General features: G+C 34.5%; 1 protein-coding gene across 4 annotated transcripts in view; it reads right to left on the bottom strand.

The window, feature by feature from the left end:
* The window catches only part of UBR2 (ubiquitin protein ligase E3 component n-recognin 2), a 112,423-nt gene that overhangs the window by 59,921 nt on the left and 32,799 nt on the right, over nucleotides 1-19,703 (bottom strand). For 3 of the 4 annotated variants that reach the window (XM_054569361.1, XM_054569363.1, XM_054569364.1), the window contains exons 5-11: nucleotides 10,909-11,039; nucleotides 8,889-9,027; nucleotides 8,234-8,296; nucleotides 4,775-4,895; nucleotides 3,069-3,176; nucleotides 2,360-2,448; nucleotides 1,150-1,248 (exon numbers count right to left, since the gene is read on the bottom strand). In XM_054569361.1, coding sequence (XP_054425336.1) covers nucleotides 1,150-1,248; nucleotides 2,360-2,448; nucleotides 3,069-3,176; nucleotides 4,775-4,895; nucleotides 8,234-8,296; nucleotides 8,889-9,027; nucleotides 10,909-11,039 — 750 coding nt within the window. Of the gene's footprint in view, nucleotides 1-1,149; nucleotides 1,249-1,318; nucleotides 1,418-2,359; nucleotides 2,449-3,068; nucleotides 3,177-4,774; nucleotides 4,896-8,233; nucleotides 8,297-8,888; nucleotides 9,028-10,908; nucleotides 11,040-19,703 lie in introns of all 4 variants that reach the window. The other variant, XM_054569362.1, reaches the window with a different exon arrangement.

Below are 19,703 nucleotides of genomic sequence, written 5' to 3'. Positions count from 1 at the left end.
TCTTCCACCTCTACCCACCCCTCTCTTCACCCCTCTCCCCAATGCAATCACCATACTCAGTGTGATCTTTTAAAAATCCACAAATGTGATAGTGTAACTGCCATTTAAAATTCTTCAATGTCTTCCCATGCTCTTAAGACAAAACCCAAAATCCTTAATTGGCCATAATAATATTTCATTAATGGATAAATAGAATTCAGACAGCTTCAAATGCATTAGAATATACCCTCAAACATAGAAGTAATGGGCGGGGGGGAGGAGTGAAGTCATTAAAAAAATGAGAAAATATACCAGCTAGAAAAATAACTGTAGAATATTCTTAAATCTATACAGGTTGGCCCCTGCCTACATTTCTCGTCCCATTTCATGTCATGCTCAAGGATCTTTCACTGTACTGGCTTTGCATTCCCTGTTTACAAACTTTACTACTTCAGGACTTTCTTAAGTGCTAGTTCTTCTGCATGGACTTCGCTTCCTAAACCTGCTCCAAGGTCCTTAGAGAATCCTTCTTTGAACTGTGGAAAAAGGTCAGATCTCTCTATAATTCTCTCTCAAAACAAATTATTCAGTTTCCATATGATTTTAATCAATGACATGTATTAGTCTTTCCCACCACTGCAAGTTTCATGAGGGCAGAGACCATACCAGTTTTTGTGTACTACTTCATTCCCAAAGCCTAGAACCGTGCCCAATAAATAATAGGTGCTTAATATATTTTTGTTAAACAAGTTAAATCAATTTTAATTACTGAATAGTACTAAAATAGTGATGCCTTCTGGAGCAACTAGTGAAATTTAGTACAAGACCAACAAATTATCGTGATTCCATTGTATTAGCTTCCTCTTCCCCTCACTGGGGACAGGGACTTCTCAAAATCTAAGATTATATACAATATGTTGTCGGTTTCTAATGGATAAATTTGTTAAACCAATCAGCTTAATTTTAAATCATCAGTTCAAAACCTTGGAGAATATGAGATAGCACAGATTAAAGTAAATGACTTTTTTCCCCTCCAGATTGAAGGTATCTGATCACCCATTAATATATTATTCTATTTAGGAATATACAGATTCTAGTTCTCTATTATTTTAAGGCTTTACTTCTGATAATGGAAAACAAAAAAGTTCTTCTTAGTCTTTCAGTACTTACAAGTGAAGGAACTGTGAATATCTGAACCGAGAGGTCTGCGACTGAAAACTCTCTGTCGTGGTCATCTGTCACATAATCACTCTGCAAACGCTCATAGTTCTATTAAGAAGGCAAAAAAAGGCAAGGAGTGCCAGCTATCAGTTACAAAGAAAAGGCAAGCACTACTCACCAGAGTAGGTGCGGTGAAGAACTGGACAGACAGAGCAGTCACGGACACTGCTCGCTCGTGATCATCCTCCATAAAATCTCTCTGCAACTGCTGGTAATTCTAAACAACAAGGGGGAGATTCACCTCTAATCCACATTGGCCAAATGTTTAAGGATTATAATGAAAAGTCAGTGCTGGAGGAGTCAATGAACTAACACTGTAAGAATGATAACTGGAATGATTTCTACCAAATAAACTGTGTAAACATGAATTCACTAGACAATCTGTTCAAACACAAATGGCAGTTTATGAGCAGAAACAGAAGTAACAGGTACTAAAATCCTGGGATATCATTATACACTGGTGGGGCTAAACCACAGCGCTTTACACTATTACTGATAAAACCAGACGTGTATTACTTCTGGATGCACAGCAGAATCACCTGATGGCTGTTTCAAAGTACACGTGCTTGAACCCCAATCTTGGTGAATCTGCTTCAGCAGGTTTGAGAACAGAATGCAAACACATGCATTTTGAAAGAACTCCCCAAATGATTCTTACTCACTTCCTTGCTTAATAACACCTAATTTAGCTGAATTAAAAAACAAAACAAAACAAAAGCAGTTAGCTTAATCACATGCTGCTCAAGGGAAAAGAACATAATTCAACAATAGCAACCATCTAGAGTTTGTGATTGTTAAATCACATCCATATATACTTATCATTTCAACTAAGATGATCTTTTCCTTGTATAAATTTTAACAGAAATAATACCATAATTCACAATGGGATAGGTTTAAGTTCTTCGCTTATCATTTCATATCACATACACTGTAAACAGGGATAGTCATAGTATCATGGCAGATGATGATCAAGAAAAGCCTCACTGAATTTTATTCTATTGATAAAATATGAAAAGATTATTAATGAAGTTTCTTAAAATTTAAAATCAACACACTGTTAGCTGCTATTTTTACAAAGCCTGGATATAATCATGGACAACAGGTACTCTGTGTATAACCTGACTATTCTGTTAATCTTCAAATCTGAGAAACTACTTACCTTTGCAAATCGAACAGCAAACAGTTTCTTGTATTTCAAATCCATAAGCAGACTGCTCATGAACAACTGATGATACACACTCCTAGCACCTTTTATAAAAAGAGCAGATGTAAGATAAGGATATATAAAACAACCTAAAAATTATACTCCTGAAGTTTTTATATGGTCAACTCTATTTTAAATCTCAAGAACAGATCTCTACATGTGTTCCTTAATATAAAATATTTACAATCTGTTTCTTAAAAAAATTAGTTTTTTTCTAAATACAGTTTCTAACAAAATATAAAGGTTATTTAATTTGGGTGATGGACCCTAATATCTGCCCCCAACAAAAGAATAAGATTGCATGTGCTAATTCTAAAACCATACTTATTAAAATATTTTCCCAAATGAAAAAAAAACAGAACAGCTTTAACAGCCCTGACTGGTGTGGCTCAGTGGGTTGGGCATCATCTTGCAAACCAAAAGTTCGCCAATTCAATTCCTGGTCAGGGCAAATACCTGGGTTGCAGGCCAGGTCCCTGGTTGGGGGTATGCGAGAGTCAACCAATCCATGTTTCTCTCACAAATTGATCTTTTTCTCCCAGTCTTTCTCCCTACCTTTCCCATCTCTAAAAATAAATAAAATCTTTAAACCCCCCTTAAAATCTTTAACATCATAGTTACCATGTAGGTTCCCCAATACCTTGAAAGTAGTTAAGAGATTTACCTTTCCACAATTTGGAATCATTAAGCATCAATCTATCCACGAGAGAAGAGTTTTCACCATCTGGCCCTTCTTGTAAACCAACTTGGCATAAAATTCGGCGAAGACCATCTTAATACAGGAAGAAACATAGTCATGAAATAATAATTTCCAATAGTAAAATAAAATGACATTTTAGTAGAAATGTTCAAATGGATCTATGGAGTTTTACATGTTTTATTAAAGGTCAAATTTATTCAGAAAAAGTAAACATATTAACTATTTTATTAACATTTGCATAAAAAGGAGAAAAATTCCAAATCTTACATTATTCGCCAACTCTTATTCCAGAACATCAAAATATGTCTATCAGAAAGGCAGTGATGTCTTATGCTATGAAGAATTTAAAGAGCAAAGCATACAAAAACCACTGAAACAACTATTGTTCTTCAAACACCAATGCTAATTAAATTATATCATAGCAAAATTATATATGTGTAATATAAAATTGTGCTACCATTTATAGGAAAGAAGGCATGACCTCAGTGCTGTAATATGTACCAGTCCTTTTTATTAATGCCATGCAAAATGTTCTTCATCATTAAGCAAAACTTCATTAGGTACCTACCTATGTGGACCAGTATGTGAGAGGCCCTGGAAAATAAATTCCTACATCCTCTGAACACTAAACTTAAAAAAAGAGTTGCTCAATATTTGAGCATAATTAGTAACCAAAATTTTAATACCTTTTTGTTTCATAATTTATAATTAAAACCACTGTTTTTAGCTTCTACAAGCAAGCAAAATAATTAAAAAAATAGAGTAATTTTTACTATAGCACATACTTGGCATATAGGCACCCAATGAAAAACATTAAAACTTAAAAAAATAAGGATAAGAAAACTAATTGGAAAGACATTTATAAGGCAAGCAAACATGTTCTCCTAAATATCCACACCTTATTTTTTTTTTACCCGTCAGTTCACTGCGTGGCGATGCTCTTCCTAGTAGCCTTTCAATATACCTTTCAGAAATTTTCTTTATAGTAAACATTAGAATGTCACTTATCCAAACCACCTCTCTTGCCTGCAGTATAGTATGACCGATAGCTTCGATCTATTACTGTTTTACTCTTTAGTGTTTTGCATCAAACTTGTATTTTTGGCATTGAACATGAAGATTCTAGTTCTATAACCATTACATTGAAAAGATTACTTAATTTGTACACTATAGAAAAACAAAAAAACTAAATGAGTTACTTCAAATTTGCAAATTTTCAGAGTTGCAAACTTTTGGAAACCAAAAGTTGCAGGAGTCAAAACAAAGATATCAACACTACTGTTTTATTCTTCAAACTGCTAACCATCATTTAGGTTTTATTTACAGTAGCATTTTCCAGCTTGCTGAGTGAAAAGAGCTCCATTAAAAAAAAAGTTCTGTTATCAAGTTGTGAGATTTAGATTTCATTAACATGTTAAAGTCATTTAGAATAGTTAAAACCCAATGTATCCTGAATTTATCTGAACAAAAATCCATACTAACAAAATCCTGTGGGTCAAAATTTGAGAAACACAGATTTTTTTCTATGCATAAACATATTCTAAGATGATCTTTTAAAAATGTGAAATTAAAGCAAAAAATTATTCCACTTGATATTTTTTCCAAAACAGTTTTGCAAGGTCACATGAGTTCATTTTACAATCAAGTAGCATAAGCTCCTGTGAACCTACCTGAATATCCAATAATGCTTCCCAGCCAAGACAAAAGTTTCAAACCAAAATTCTGATGCGCGACAATAGATGAATGCATAACTTGAACTTTAAGTGGCTTTGTCTGTCTACTGGTATTTCTCTTAAAAAGAAATGGCAGGATGAAAAAACAAACTTAAAAAGACTTTTTATAGAAAAGAGTATTTTTATTTCCTATAACTACAAAGTATTACGATTATTTTTAAAAATTGTATTTATTTTTAGAGAGGGGAAGGAAAGGAGAAAGACAGGGAGAGAAATCATCAAGGTGCGAGGGGAACATCCACCATTGCCTTTTGCCTACCCCCAACCAGGGACCTGGCCTACAACCCAGGCATGTGCCCAGACTTGAAACGGAAGCAGCAACTTTTCAGTTTTTGGGACAACACCCCACACTGAGCAACACCTTTAAGGGCCACAGTGTTATTATTTTTATTTTGTTTATAATAGCCATCCTGATGGGTATGAGGCACTATCTTATTGTGGTCTTTATTTGGATTTCCCTAATGATTAGTAATGTTGAGCATGCTTTCATGTGTCTATTGGAAAGGTGTATATCTTTGAAGAAATGTCTAGTTAGTCTATCAAAACTTTTTATTTAACATGTACCCCCTTAACTTCTGTTTAGATCATCTTTCTACCCACCCATTTAATCTCATCTCCATAACCCCCATTAACAAAGTACATCTTTGCAAATTTTCTCCATCTATACATGTTGTACATGTATACATTAAAAGAGATTTTTTATTTATAAAAATGGGATACTATACATACTCTTGTGCATCTCTGCATTAACCAGTATTTTGGGTTAACAACTCATAATATTCTCTGGTGTGGATTTATTCAAATATCCTCTAATGAAGGGCATTCACATTTCCTGTGTTTTCAGTCTTCTGTGAGTACACAAAAAGCAGTACTAAACAGTTTTGTATATACACACACTTCTTGGTGCTTATATTTCTTTGGGATAAATTACTAGGTGAAGTAAAACTTGAACAGATGCTACTACATTGTTTCCCAAAATGCTGTAGCAATTTACTTTTATATGAGTATTCCTATTCTCTGTGTCTTTTTCAGCAAGGTTATTTCTCCAGTCTGGCAGGTATGAAATCTCCCTGTCATTTCACTGAATACTAGTGAGTTTGAGTCTCATTTCATATATATTGACCACCTACATTTTCTCTGTTGTGATTACTTTTTTGTATCTTATAACCGTATTTCTCTTTTGTTGTTTGTTTCCTACTTGATAATCTATGAGTTCTGTTTATCATAAACATTAAATGTCTACCCTATGTGTTAGAAATAATTTTTCTAAATCTACAATTTGTCTACTAACTTTGTTTACGGAATATTTTGATATACATTTTTTTATATAGTTGAAAACCATTTCTTTCCTAACTCCTTGGGTTCTAATCTTGGTTAAGAAGCTCTCTTCCTTCCTTAAAATGTATCTGTGTTTTTCTAGATTTTCCTTATACTAGTATTTCTATCTGGACTTTCTATTCTATATTATGAATATATCTATGCGAACAACACCAGATATTACAAGCACTAATTTTTAAAAAAGGAAAAATTTAAATGATACTACTGAACGTGTAAGTTATAAGGCAACAATGAAAAAGAAATAAATTACCCTTCCCTTTACCCAGATTCATCTATTGTAAAAATTTTGTTACAATTGCTGTATTATTTGCACAGTCCTTCTCTACACACAGACAGATATACATGTACGTTTAAAAACAAAACAAAACACACCAAACCACCGAGGGTAAATAATACGCATCATGTCTCCTTATCCCTAAAAACTTGAAGAAACAGTTCCTAGGAATGGGAATATTCTTTTACATAATTGCAGAACAGTTTCTGATGATTATTGAATATGTCCAAATATGAAGGAACAATTTCTTAAATAAGACACAAAATATACAGATTATAAGGAGATATATTTTGCTACATTAAAACTTAAAGATTTTGCTTAATGAGAGGCACCAGAAACAAAGTCAGTTTCATAATTGGGTAAAGATATTTGCAACAAAAGATTGAAATTCAGAACACCCTACAAATAAATTAAAAAAAAAAAAAAGACAATCCAACATGGATAAAGGATATCAATAGGAAATTCACAAAAATCTTGAATGATAAATACAATAAATATGAAATAAGATACTTTGTAATGAAGACAATGCGAAATTTAACTCAAAAGATGCCATTTGTCCACATCAGATGGGCAAAAATTAAAAAATTTAAAAATATATAATTTTGACAAAGCTGTGCAAAAATGGAAACTCTCATATACTTATGTCAGGAATGTATATTGGTATTACCATGTAACAGAGCTGTAAATACTCATACCCTAACAACTCAGAAATTCCATTTTTGGTATAAACCCTAGAGAAACTTTTGCATCTTTGCAATGAGGGAACAAAATAATGTCCATAGTAGGACTGCTAGTCACAGCAAAATTGGGAATATCATTACTGCCCATCAACAGGAAAATGGAAAAATCATGGTATAGTTATCATCAATAGAATACTTTACAGGTACATATATCCAGAGAGATAAATATAGAAACAACAACACTGAAATGAAAAGACAAGTTGCAGTATAATACATTCAGTGTGAATCTTGTTATATAATTTTTAAAGGCCTCCAAATCAACACATAATGTTGAGAGATATTTTATAGATTACGTATAAAGGTACGCGTGACAATGAGAAAATGGATTCATGAAAGTAGTTATTTCTAGAGAAGGAGGAAGGGAAATGAAATTAAGGGATAATACAGAGGCTTCTATACTACTTCATTTATTTAAAGCAAGTATAAAAAATAATGTATATAATATGGGTACACAGGTGTTCACTGTGCTATCTCTACTTTTATCTGTATATTAAAAACATTTCACAATATATAAACTAATTTTTTAAAAAATTTACATAAAATGCAGTTAATATGTAGTAAAAAATAATAATTGCTAACTTTTAAAAATAAATGTCAATGTTGGTAGTTTTCTTTTACAGAAATAATGCGTATAATAAATATTAAGATATGCAGCACACCTTGCTATAAGATACCAAGAAACAACTTCCCCTGAATTCTAATCTTGGTGCTAAAGGCCAGTTTAATTCTTAAAAAGTAAGGTGAAACCCTATCAAAAACAAGACAAACAGCAAAAAACTTTCTAAGATGTCTCTGATGAAGAATAAGAAGGCAGAAAATACATGTCATCTAACCATTCATTTTCTATATTAATCTTACACAGCTTATAAAAAACTAGTTAAATCAATAATGCAATGCGCAATAAACTTATCTTCAAAGTGATTTTGGCTGATGTTGGCTTTACATTCATGAAGGCAGAAAAATGTTTTCATAAATGCCAAAATATGGAACTGGTTTTAAACTAATAAAAAAATAATAGTGTAGGCATGTTTTAAAATCACTTACCACAATTACTGATTTTGCTTGCTCACAATACTGGAAGTCTCCATATCGAACAGACCTACGTCCCTATAAACAAAGATATTTAAAATTAATGTGTAAAAACATTATACTCAGTATTAATAACTTCTGAACCAGTAAAAAAACATACTTGAGCATCCAACTCTGATCAGTTTTTAATATTTACAATAATCATTCTATTCAGATAAAAAGTATATAAAAATTATTTTCCTTCAAAGTTATCCCAACATTTTCAACTAGTAATAAATTATTTTCTTTATACAATATTTATTCTTTTAGGCTGCTATAATTTTTTTTAAACCAGCTTAAAAAATAAGTTTATTTATGATCATGGAGGCAAATATTACTACTGTTTCCCGCTGGGGATACAGCATAATACTTAGACTGCTATAATTTCTGTTTTCATAACTGAACATTTCTAATGACTCAGCAGAATGAGGGCAAGTGTATCTACATTTTTTCCCAAACTTTCTATCTGACACGAGTTTCTCGTTGTACCCAATATATACCAGGGCCAATATTCAAACGAAATTGAAAAAATAGCCTATACATACATACCTCTAATTATATATTCTAGGATAACTTCTCTGTAATAAAAGTTAAACTTACTAAGTGACATCAATATAATAAATTTACTTACATCTCGATCTACTGTAGTTGCAAAGCCAATGGCTTCTTTTTGTGTACAGTTAACAGCTTTCTGAAGAGTATAAATAACTTGTTCATAGGTATGAACCTCATCATTAAACAGCATGCAATAGTAAGTATCACTCTTCTCTCTGTAGAATAAAATATTAATGATATATTATCTATTTGCATATTTCTTGCTCTAGGCTGATTTGTTAAGAGCACACTTTATTCTGGGGAATGTGCTAGGTACTACCTGTAGCAAAGTAATCTGTCGTCCCCATTGCTTGAGGGATAGATATTGGACATTAAATTCTATGTCAACTGGCTTTTATCAAGAGCAGGTGCTAGAGCTGGGTAAAAGAGGTGCGGGAGTTGAGAGAGGAATCGCCAGAGAAGTAATCTGAGACCCAAAGTCAGTGGTTCTTAAAAGGGGGCAAACCTTCTCTGACCCCCACAGTTGACCATTTAACAATGTCTAGAGACAATTTTGGTTGTCATGACTGGGGCGGGAGTGCCACTGGCATCTAGTGGGTAAGGGTCAGAGATGCTGCTAATTATTCTATAATCCACTGGACAGTCCCCATAATAAAGAATTAATATGGCCCCCAAATGCCAGCAGTGCCAAGGTTGAGAAACCCTGGGCTAGAGGAAGGTGAAAGCAAAGGTCTTGAGGCAGCAAAGGTAAATATTAGAAACTGGAGCACAGGGAGGAAGAACATTAGTCTGGAAAGAGGCAGAAATCTGGAAGACCTTATAAAGAACGTTGATTACACCATCCTAAAGCAATCAAGAATCTGAACAGGAGATACGGTCCATTTGCCTTACAGTGTGGAGAATAAATCGTGAGAGACAAGAGTGGGTATAGCAGTCCAGTCAGGAAGGCCCTACTGTCCAAAAATGAAGTTAATGTAATTTAAAGTAGCACAGTAGTACTGGAGATGAACAGAAGTACAATTTGACAGAAGAAGAATTGGATGGACTTGAAATCTAAACGCATATGGGTGATCCAGGTCTCTGGGTAGATGGAATGCCATTTTCTAAGGTAGGAAAACAGTGGAAGAGAAGCAAGTTGGGTTCTTTTCTATGCTAGTGCCCTGAACCTACAAATAAAACAAAAAAATAAAAATGAAAACAAAACCCTTCTCTTCCCTGGTGTCTAAATTTGGATCTTAGATCAATGGTTCCCAACCTGAAGTACATGAAGATAAAGTCATGAGGTATAAAGTAATTTTCAACGTTCCCAAAAAGGTATAGAAACACTTCATTTTATTAAAACACTTAACCCACAACTAATTATTTGAAACACTGTTGAGAAAGCAAAAAAGAAACACCACTGATATCCTTCAAACTCTCATTCCAACTTGTATTCAACCTTGACTATGAAAACAATTCCAAGAAGCCTGGTCAGAATTAGAAGACATCTTAGGGCAAGCACACTCGCAAAGAAAAGTCAGCCCTAAACCTTACTAGAGCTATGCCAGAAGACAGAGTCCAGTCACAAGTCTGTGACCTCCTCAATAATCTAAGTACAAATGGCAAACATGTTAGGTGTACACTACAAGAAACAAAGTGTAAAATATATTTTATAAAACTTTAGAATCAAAATGGATAAAACTGAGTTTGAGGAGTCTGGGCATTTAGTCAAACCAAAAAACTCACATCAAAAAGTTCACTCCCTAATCATAACTAATAGAAAAAACAAAAAGGATTGTAGAATTAATTTACCAGTTTTATTACATAAAGAGAAAATTGCCTGTGTTCAAAACCAATGGTTAGAGCCTTGATGTGACTTAAATATGGCTACTAACCAACTAAATCAAACAGCCAACAGGGAGAAACCTCTAACAAGTAAGTAGATCATATGTATTTTAAAAGTGTAAAATCAAGGTTATTATTCTGCTGAAAATTAATTACAAAAGATTATGTTCTATTTGAGCTGCATTAAAGTTAATATGAAAAATCACAATCAAAATGGTTAAAATTAAGTGTGAGCAAGTGCAAATATAAAAAAATAAAAAGGTCATGCTTACACCATCTCTAAATCTGCTGGCAATTCACTTTCTTTTTCCCAAGTTAATATCTCTACTGCATAATGAAACATAATAGCAAAAATGTTGTAAGTTCTTGCTACCACATCTTCTGGTAAATGAACAAGAGGATCCTGAAAAAAACAAACAAACCACAAAACATTAAAATAAATGCAACTTTGTTAAGAGCACATTAATTCTCCTTTCCCATTCTGTCTCCACCCTCAAAATACTACTGTAAAAAACTGACTGAATTTCTGGCTTCAGCTTTTCTTCAGTCTCATCCTATACATTACATCCTTCCAAATCAATCTTCCTAAATGTTTTGTTCATTATAATGCTAATTACTGAAATCAGCTGAACCAAAATATTCAATGGCACTCCAATGCCTAATGAATAAATCTGAAAACTTTAGTATGACATTCTGAATCTTTAAAACCCAACACCAAATCATCTTTAATAAGATTAATATCCTACAAACTCTTAATTTCCAGAATAAACAAAGGGATGTTATCTAAGGACAGACAACCAATATTTAGTTTTAGACACTGAAAGGAGAGCTTGATTTTCGGGATTATGAAGGGGAGAAGTCAATGTTAAAAGAACCACTCAAATGTTGTGTATGCATGTAACAGGGAACTTCCTACTCTAGATTGAACAGAAAATTACTAAATGTCTACGTTAACATAAAAAAGTATTACTATAAACATATACTAAGTTTATCATGGTTATCATTCAGTCAATGTTGGTGAAATGTTTTTGTTTGGTAAATTCTCACCAGAGGACCTGTCAACTGATTTGAGAAAGTGGAAGGAGTGGGGAGAAAAACAGAGAGAGATAGAGAGAAAGACAGAGAAACATTCATGTCAGAGACAAACTTCAATTAGTTGCCTCCTGTATGCATCCTACCCAGGACTGAACCCGCAACCTAGGTATGTGCCCTGAACAGGTATCAAACCCGAAACACTTTGGTGTATGGGAACGATGCTCCAACCAACTGAGCCACCCGGCCAGGGAAAGATGTTTTTAATCTCAATTGTTTTATCTTAAATCTAAACACATTATTTATTTTTAAGTAGATTTTATTTATTATATTACAGTTGTCCCACTTTTTTCTCCCCTTTATCCCCCTCCGCCCAGTACCCCCATTCCCTCCAGTATTCCCCTCCCCACCACCCAGTTCATGTCCATGGGGGTCCTACATATAAGTTCTTTGGCTTCTCCATTTCCCATACCATTCTTAATCTCCCCATCTACTCTGTACCTACCAGTTATGCTTTTTATTCTCTATACCTTTCCCTCCATTCTCCCCTCTCCCCCTCCCTGCTGATAACCCTCTATGTGATTGATCTCCATTTCTGTGATTCGGTTACTGTTCTAGTTGTTTGCTTAGTTTTTGGTTTTCCAGATTCAGTTGTTGATACTTGTGAGTTTCTTGTCACTTTACTGTTCAGAGTTTTGATCTTCTTGTTCTTAGATAAGACCCTTTAACATTTCATATATTAAGGGCTTGGTGATGATGAACTCCTTTAGCTTTACCTTGTCTGGGAAGCACTTAATCTGCCCTTCCATTCTAAATGATAGCTTTGCTGGAGGGAGTAATCTTGGTTGTAAGTTCTTGCTTTTCATCACTTTGAATACTTCTTGCTAGTCCCTTCTTGCCTGCAAAGTTTCTTTTGAGAAGTCTGCTGACAGTCTTATGGGAACTCCTTTACAGGTAACTAACTCCCTGCTTTTCTCTTGCTGCTTTTAAGATTCTCTCTTTGTCAATTTAATTATGTGTCTTCGTGTGGTCCTCTTTGGGTCCAACTTGTTTGGGACTCTGTGCTTCCTGGACTTGCTATGATTTGGATGTTGGCATGTTTGGAGATGTCCCAGAGTCATCTTATTCTCTCCTCGTTTTTTCAAATTCTTGTTTCTTCATTCTGTACTGATTGACTTTTTCTTCCTTATGTTCCAAATTGTTGATTTGAACCCTGGATTCCTTCCCTTCACTGTTCGTTCACTGTGGATTTTTGTTTATTTCACTTAGTTTAGCCTTCATTTCTTCCCTCACGCTTTTTCCGTACTCAGTGAGTTCTCTGAGCATCCTTACCACCAGTGTTTTGAACTCTGCATTTGACAGACTGGCTCTCTCTATTTAACTTAGTTCTTTTTCTGAAGTTTTGATCTATTCTTGCATTTGGGCCATATTTCTTTTTCTCTCACTTTGGCAGCCTCCCTGTGTTTGTTTCTGTGTATTAGGTAGAGCTGCTTTGACTCCCTGTCTTGGACCACCTGTTACATTGTAAGAGGCGGAGCCTTAGATATTTGCCAGTGTGGGGCAACCCGCTTTGCCCCTCTGTGGCACTGTATGTTGGGGGGGGGGTGAGAGAAGGGACAATGTCACTTGCTCAGCTCTTGCCCCATTTCTAGTCACTTGCCCCACTTCCTGTATATAACTAGTACCCTTGTAGCTGCTGCCCTGGTGCTGAATCCCAGAGCGGGTGGGTCTGCGTATGTTTACACGGAATCTCATGAGTGACTGGAGTCTCTTCTGACTCCCAACCCCAACTAGTTTTTACAGCCAGAAGTTATGAGGCTTAATTTTCTAGTGCTGGAACTCTGGGCTGCACTGCCTGGCCTGGGGCTGAGACTGCTCACTCCCCAGGTGTCCCTCCCAGTTTTTACTCACCACATGTGAATGTTGGACCACCTGTTCTACCAGGTGCCACCATCTTGGCACCACTACATTGCATCCTCTCCGCCCCTCTGACCCATCTGGATGAATATTTCTTCTTTAAATCTGGTTGTTGGACTGCCATACAGTTCAATTTTATGGCAGTTCTGGTCATTTTTAGTTTTGAAGTTAGTTGTGATCCTCCTTATGGTTGTGCAAGGAGGCGAAGTGTGTCTACCCACGCCTTCATCTTGGCCAGAAGTCCTGAACACATTATTTAGCTTAAGGGCTAAGTAGTATCATATTCATTTCTCAAATAAGACCAGTATGCTCCAATACCATGGAATGAGAAGCAGCAAATTCTTGCAAATATACATACGGCTACACAAAGATATGCATAGTGGAACTGATATAAAACAAATGGAGGAGGGGGATAAAAAGAATGGAGAAAAAAGGACAAAGATTCCTAAAGGAGATGGAGTTGAACAATTTAAGAAAAAGTTAAAAAAACTAAGAAGAAGATTTTCTGGAAGTCTTACTTTTTTAGTCTTATTTTTTACCTGTATTTCTTCTCAACAGGCTGCTTTTTATGTCTCATGCACAATTTTTTTTTAATCCTACCAGCAAGGTTTACTATTGTTTCTTATAAAGACTTTAGAAGCTATAACAGTGAAACCACATGTACAAAGAAGGAACTATAACTGGTATCTCCTGAGGATTCATAAAAGAGTAGAAATTAGTTAACAATATGAAACTCACACTTCACCAAAATAGAAAGCAGAACCTTGAAAATATTATCTCACTATCTAGTCACTCCATTTCTTACAATTATGTTCCTTAATACAAGACATTTAGAAGACTGAACAATTATAATAAACAGGATTTATAAGAATTAAATGGTCCTGGGATAGAAAACTGCCAATTCTTGAGAATCCAAGCCTTTGGTGTCCAAACTCTGTTCTGCAAAACCTAGCGCCTGTAGAGCTGTTTCCTATATAACACATCAATTTTAAAATACATAACTAGGTTTTTAAAATGGTAACATAAAAATACACTCTAAAATGTGTTATATTACATATTAGGAATCACCAACTGGTATTTTGCTGGTACATTAACCCAGTCTGGGTCAGGCCTAGGAAAATATAGATTGCTGTGCTATCTTTGTATGCATATGTTAACTTCTTGAAAAATGGTCACTGAGTAAGATTTCTTCAGTGAAGAGATGGTAGGTTGTGCAAGTCTACTCATATGTACAATGGTAAACTAAAGGCTAGGAAAGACTTCTGCTCAAAGTGCTTTTATCACAGCATACGTCAGCTAGACTGAGTAAATAAAACATATTTTATCCTATGTTGTATTATCGATTATGACTAATAATTATAGTTCTTTGACTACATTTATGTTAGAGAATGCAAGCCTTTGTCAGTGAGTCAACTGTGATTTACTCTCAAATTAGAAGACTGTAAGGCATACAGTTCCAAATTTATCTGTGATTATCTCAGAGGGCAGTGGAAATTAAGAAGAACTTTAATCTTTTATGTGATACACTTCTATAATGTTTGAATTTTTTAAACTTTTAAAAAAATCTTCACTCAAGGATATGTTTATTGATTTTAGAAAGAGAGGAAGGGGGAGAGGGAGCGGGAAAGGGGGTGGGAGAGATAAACATCTATCAGTTGCCTCCTATGTGCACCCTGACTGAAAATTGAACCCACAACCTTTTGGTGTAGGTGTTGATGCTCTAATCAACTGAGCAACCCTGCCAGGGCTGCTTGAATTTTTTAAAATGTAAACATGTATTACAATAAAGATTTTAATTGTTCTCATATGCAAATAAGGATTTTCTCCATAGAACCCAATTAAAACTAGAAATAAACTAGAAACTGAACAGTCATCAAAATAACGTCTTTGCATGAATTGTCTTTCTTAACAAGTAAATATTATATAATATAATACCACTTTTATCTGTTTTATTATTGGGATTTTAAAATTAGAATCTTATTTATTATAAAATAACATCTATTGCTAAAAATGTTTTCAAAAACCAGTAAAATGTACTGTCAAAGAGTTCCATTACTGGAATCTATACTACTCAGGTCTAAAGCACTGCTCCTGCACTTACTGTGTAGGACACTTTGGGCAAGTTTCTTAATCTTGCTAAAACTCAAGTTTCTGCAGCTATAAAATATTGGTACCAGCAACATTTATCTTATAGGGCAATTCTGAGAACTAGATGAGATAAATCAAGTATAGTACTTAGCATAATATTTAGCTATTAATAATCACTAATCTGTGTTCAAATGAGGTAAGAGCAGCACTAAGTGACAATTTTAGATTAAAACATATTCACTGAGGTTGTTCATTCAGTTAATATTTGTTACTGAATTAAATTTTGTTCCAAAAAGGATTTACAACTGAAGAATACATGCAGCATAATAAAATAGAATTTAAAAAGAGACATACAAAGAAGGTAAAATAAAAATAAGTATTTATAAATTCAGATCATAAATTTCCATAGAGCTACTACAGACAGGTTCTATTTCCAAACATTTAGTTCTGTTTTCCAGAAGGCTCAAGAAAAGGAAATACAATCTATTTTCAGGCTCTTAACAAGAGAAACATAACACTTTCTAATGCAGAGACCTAAGAGAAATTTGTTATGGGTCTTATGAAGATCAACAAAGGACACGCTATATAGTATGTGATATACTATGTGATGGGTCTCAACTAGACAGGTACCATTCCACCAGCGTCAATTTATTGTTGTCACAGGGATGAAAGATGCTATTTAGTGAGTGGGAGTCAGGTGTAATAAACACAATGCTTTTGACAGTGTAGGAGAGCATAAATGTGGTCAGAAAACCTTTTCTGGGAAGAGTCAGTACAGGGTTCTCTGTTGTAGCTACTCAATTTTGCTACTGAAGCAAAAAAACATATATCAACAATTACGTGTAGCTATGCAGCAATAAGCTCTCATTTACGGGCACAGAAAATTGAATTTACATAATTCTTGCATCACAAAATACTATCCTACTGATTTTTTTAACTACTTAAAAGTAGAATACAAAAATCATTGTTAGCTTAGGGTGCCACCAGAAGCAGGTTGCAAACAAGATTTGGCCTGAAGGGCCATAGTTTGCTGATCCCTGGCCTGTACAATGAAGAAGTGCCCCATCGCAGCTACCAAGAGTTGAGAAGACCCATGCAACTTCTAAACATTATCCCTACAGGAGGATATTATCAAGTTTTTTCCCAACTTTTTCTTAAGAAGCAGGCTGAATATATAACAACCACCACAAAAGTTTGATAAACACTTTACGACAGACTAAGAGTACATTTCAAATACTATATAGCTTTCTCCCACTTCAAGCATAAAATAGTCTAGGTTTTCTAAGTGGAACCAGGTACGCTAAACACAGTGTTATCATTTCATCTTAGTGTTATCCCTGAAGACCTTATTTCTCTTAACTAGGAGTTCTTAAATAGGAATTACATGGCAGACTCCAGAGATTTTATTCTCTGTCAAGTTTCTGGAGTATAGGGGTACAATCTCTAGGCAGGGCCATGTAGCTTCAGCCAGGCAAAGTGATCTTGTTGTCCTATTCTTAAAATTCAGGAAATCAACCAAAGTCTGCACTATTTGATAGCTACCCAACTAGTGTATGAAGATGAAGCCAACAGGGTAATAACTTCAGGCAGATTCATAATTTTTCTCAGGAAATTATTTTAAGTCTACTTTAAAACAAAAATAAGAATGTAACAGAAGTCCTAAAATTTTTATTTTTAAATAATTTATTGAGATGAAATTCACAGAATACAAAATAAACCACTTTAAAATGAACAACACGGTGGTATTTAATATATTCATAACTTGTGCCACTCCCATCTCTCTCTAGTTCCAAAACACTTCTATTATTACTTCACAGCAAACCCTTTACCTATTAAGCAGTTTTCCCCCATTCTCCCCTTCCCCAGCCTCTGGCAACCTCCAGTCTAGTCTGTGTTTTCTCTATAATATTACATATTCTGGATATTTCATATAAATAGAATCATACAGTATGTGACCTTCTGTGTCTGGCTTATTTTACTTAGCATAATGTTATGGAGGTCCATTCATGTTTTAGAATGTGTTGGTATTTTATTCATTTTTATAGCCAAGTAATATTACATTGTATGTATATGCAAAAATTTGTTTATCCATCCATTGATAGATGTTTTGGCTGTTTCCACCTTTTGGTTATGGTGAATAATGATGCTACAAACATGCATGTGCATGTACTTATTTGAATACTTGTTTTTAGTTCTTTTTAGTATATACCTAGGAGTAAAATTACAGGCTCATATGGCAATTCTATGCTTAACATTATAAGGAATAGCCAAACTTTTCCACAGTGTTGAAATAATTTTGCATTCACACTAGCAATGTACAAAGGGGTTCCAATTTTACTACACCCTCACCAATATTTATTTTCCTTTTTTTTTTTTTTAATTATAGCCAGCCTAGGGTAACTTTGTTATGGCTTTGATTTACATTTACATTAATGACTAATGATGTTGAGCATGTTTTCACATGTCTGTTGATCATTTGTATATCTTCTTCAGAGAAATTTCTATTCAAGTCCTTTGCCCATTTTAATTGGGTTGTCTTTTTGTTGTTGTAAGATATTATTCTGTATACTAGGCCCTTATCAGATATTCGATTTGCGAATATTTTCTCCTATAGTCCTAATGTTGTTTGTTTGTTTTTTTAAGACTTTATTTTTAGAGGGGGAGAGAGTGAAACATCAATGTGTGGTTGACCTCTTGAGCACCCCCTACCAGGGACCTGGCCTGCACCCAGGCATGTGCCCTGACTGGGAATCAAACCCGTGACCCTTTGGTTCACAGGCAGGTGCTCAATCCACTGAGCCACACCAGCCTGGGCTAGTCCTAATGTTTTATACTAGTTTTCAGTTTCTTTTAAAAGCAAAACTTTTTTTCCCCAAATATATCTTCGTTGGTCTTATTTGCATTTTTACATATAGAACTCCAATTTGATATATGAGATAAAAATGAAGCAATTCTAATAGGAGTGAAGAAATGTGAAATTCTGACGATTTGATGTCTCTCTGTAGCAAATCCTAGAACAACTGGACAAAGCAAACAAAACACAAAATGTATGTTTTCTATAAAAGCACTGAATAATTTTACACAAATTTTATTTGTCCAAAACGTTGTGGAACACAGTCTAAAAGACAGTGTCTTATATCATAAAGTCTTGGTCATTCTGTTAAAATATTTGAGACCTGTAAGGTATTAGTGCCAAGAAGGATTATTAATGCCCATTTGTCCTAAATCTGTATCAGACCCACTAATAATGCAAAAGTACTCTGAATGTACCCATTTCTCTGCCATTTAAAAATATAATCTGAAATAGGATCTTGAATCAAACATCAAATTGTTACAAGCAACAGCAGAGACTCGAGTATTTAGTTATAAATAAATCACTATAAATATCATTTTGAGAAAAACAGTGCAGGATCAACAACAATTTAAAAAAAGCACATATTCACAACTTATAAGTGAGTATAATTTGAATGAGTATAACTTGTACTGAGCTAGCATCTTACACTGGTTGCATAACCTACGCAAAGTCACTGATTTACCAGATGATGATGACTGGCTGCCATGTATGGCTACGGAAAAGAAAGGTAGCGGGTCTACAAAGTCTTAGATACAACACAAACATACAAAAAACAAGTAAGTTAACTGGTCTCCACATAAAAGAAAAATAATTCCTTCAATAATAAATGAGAACTTGCACGGGCAGGGTAGCTCGGTTGGGGAGAGCATTGTCCCAGTATGGCTGGGCTGCAGATCTGACCCCCCGTCAGGGCACGTACACAAGCATTAGCCAACGAATGCAAAGCTAAGTGAAACAACAAATCCATGCTTGTCTCTCCTTCTCTCCTTTCCTCTCTCTCTCTCTCTCTCAAATCAATCAATACAAAATTAAATAAAACTGACTATATTTTAAATAAATAAAAACTTTCAAATAAATGCTTAAAATAAAAACCTCAAATAAAAGGTCCGAATTACACTAAGTTTTTGGAATTTCCAGTGTGTACTCCTGGCAATGGTATGCCCTCCATAAAATGCA

Source organism: Pteronotus mesoamericanus, unplaced genomic scaffold, assembly GCF_021234165.1.
Source record: "Pteronotus mesoamericanus isolate MK-2021 breed Mesoamerican mustached bat unplaced genomic scaffold, CSHL_Meso_final contig_20, whole genome shotgun sequence".
Taxonomy (NCBI): Eukaryota; Metazoa; Chordata; class Mammalia; order Chiroptera; family Mormoopidae; genus Pteronotus; species Pteronotus mesoamericanus.
This window is presented reverse-complemented; position numbering and strand designations above follow the sequence as displayed.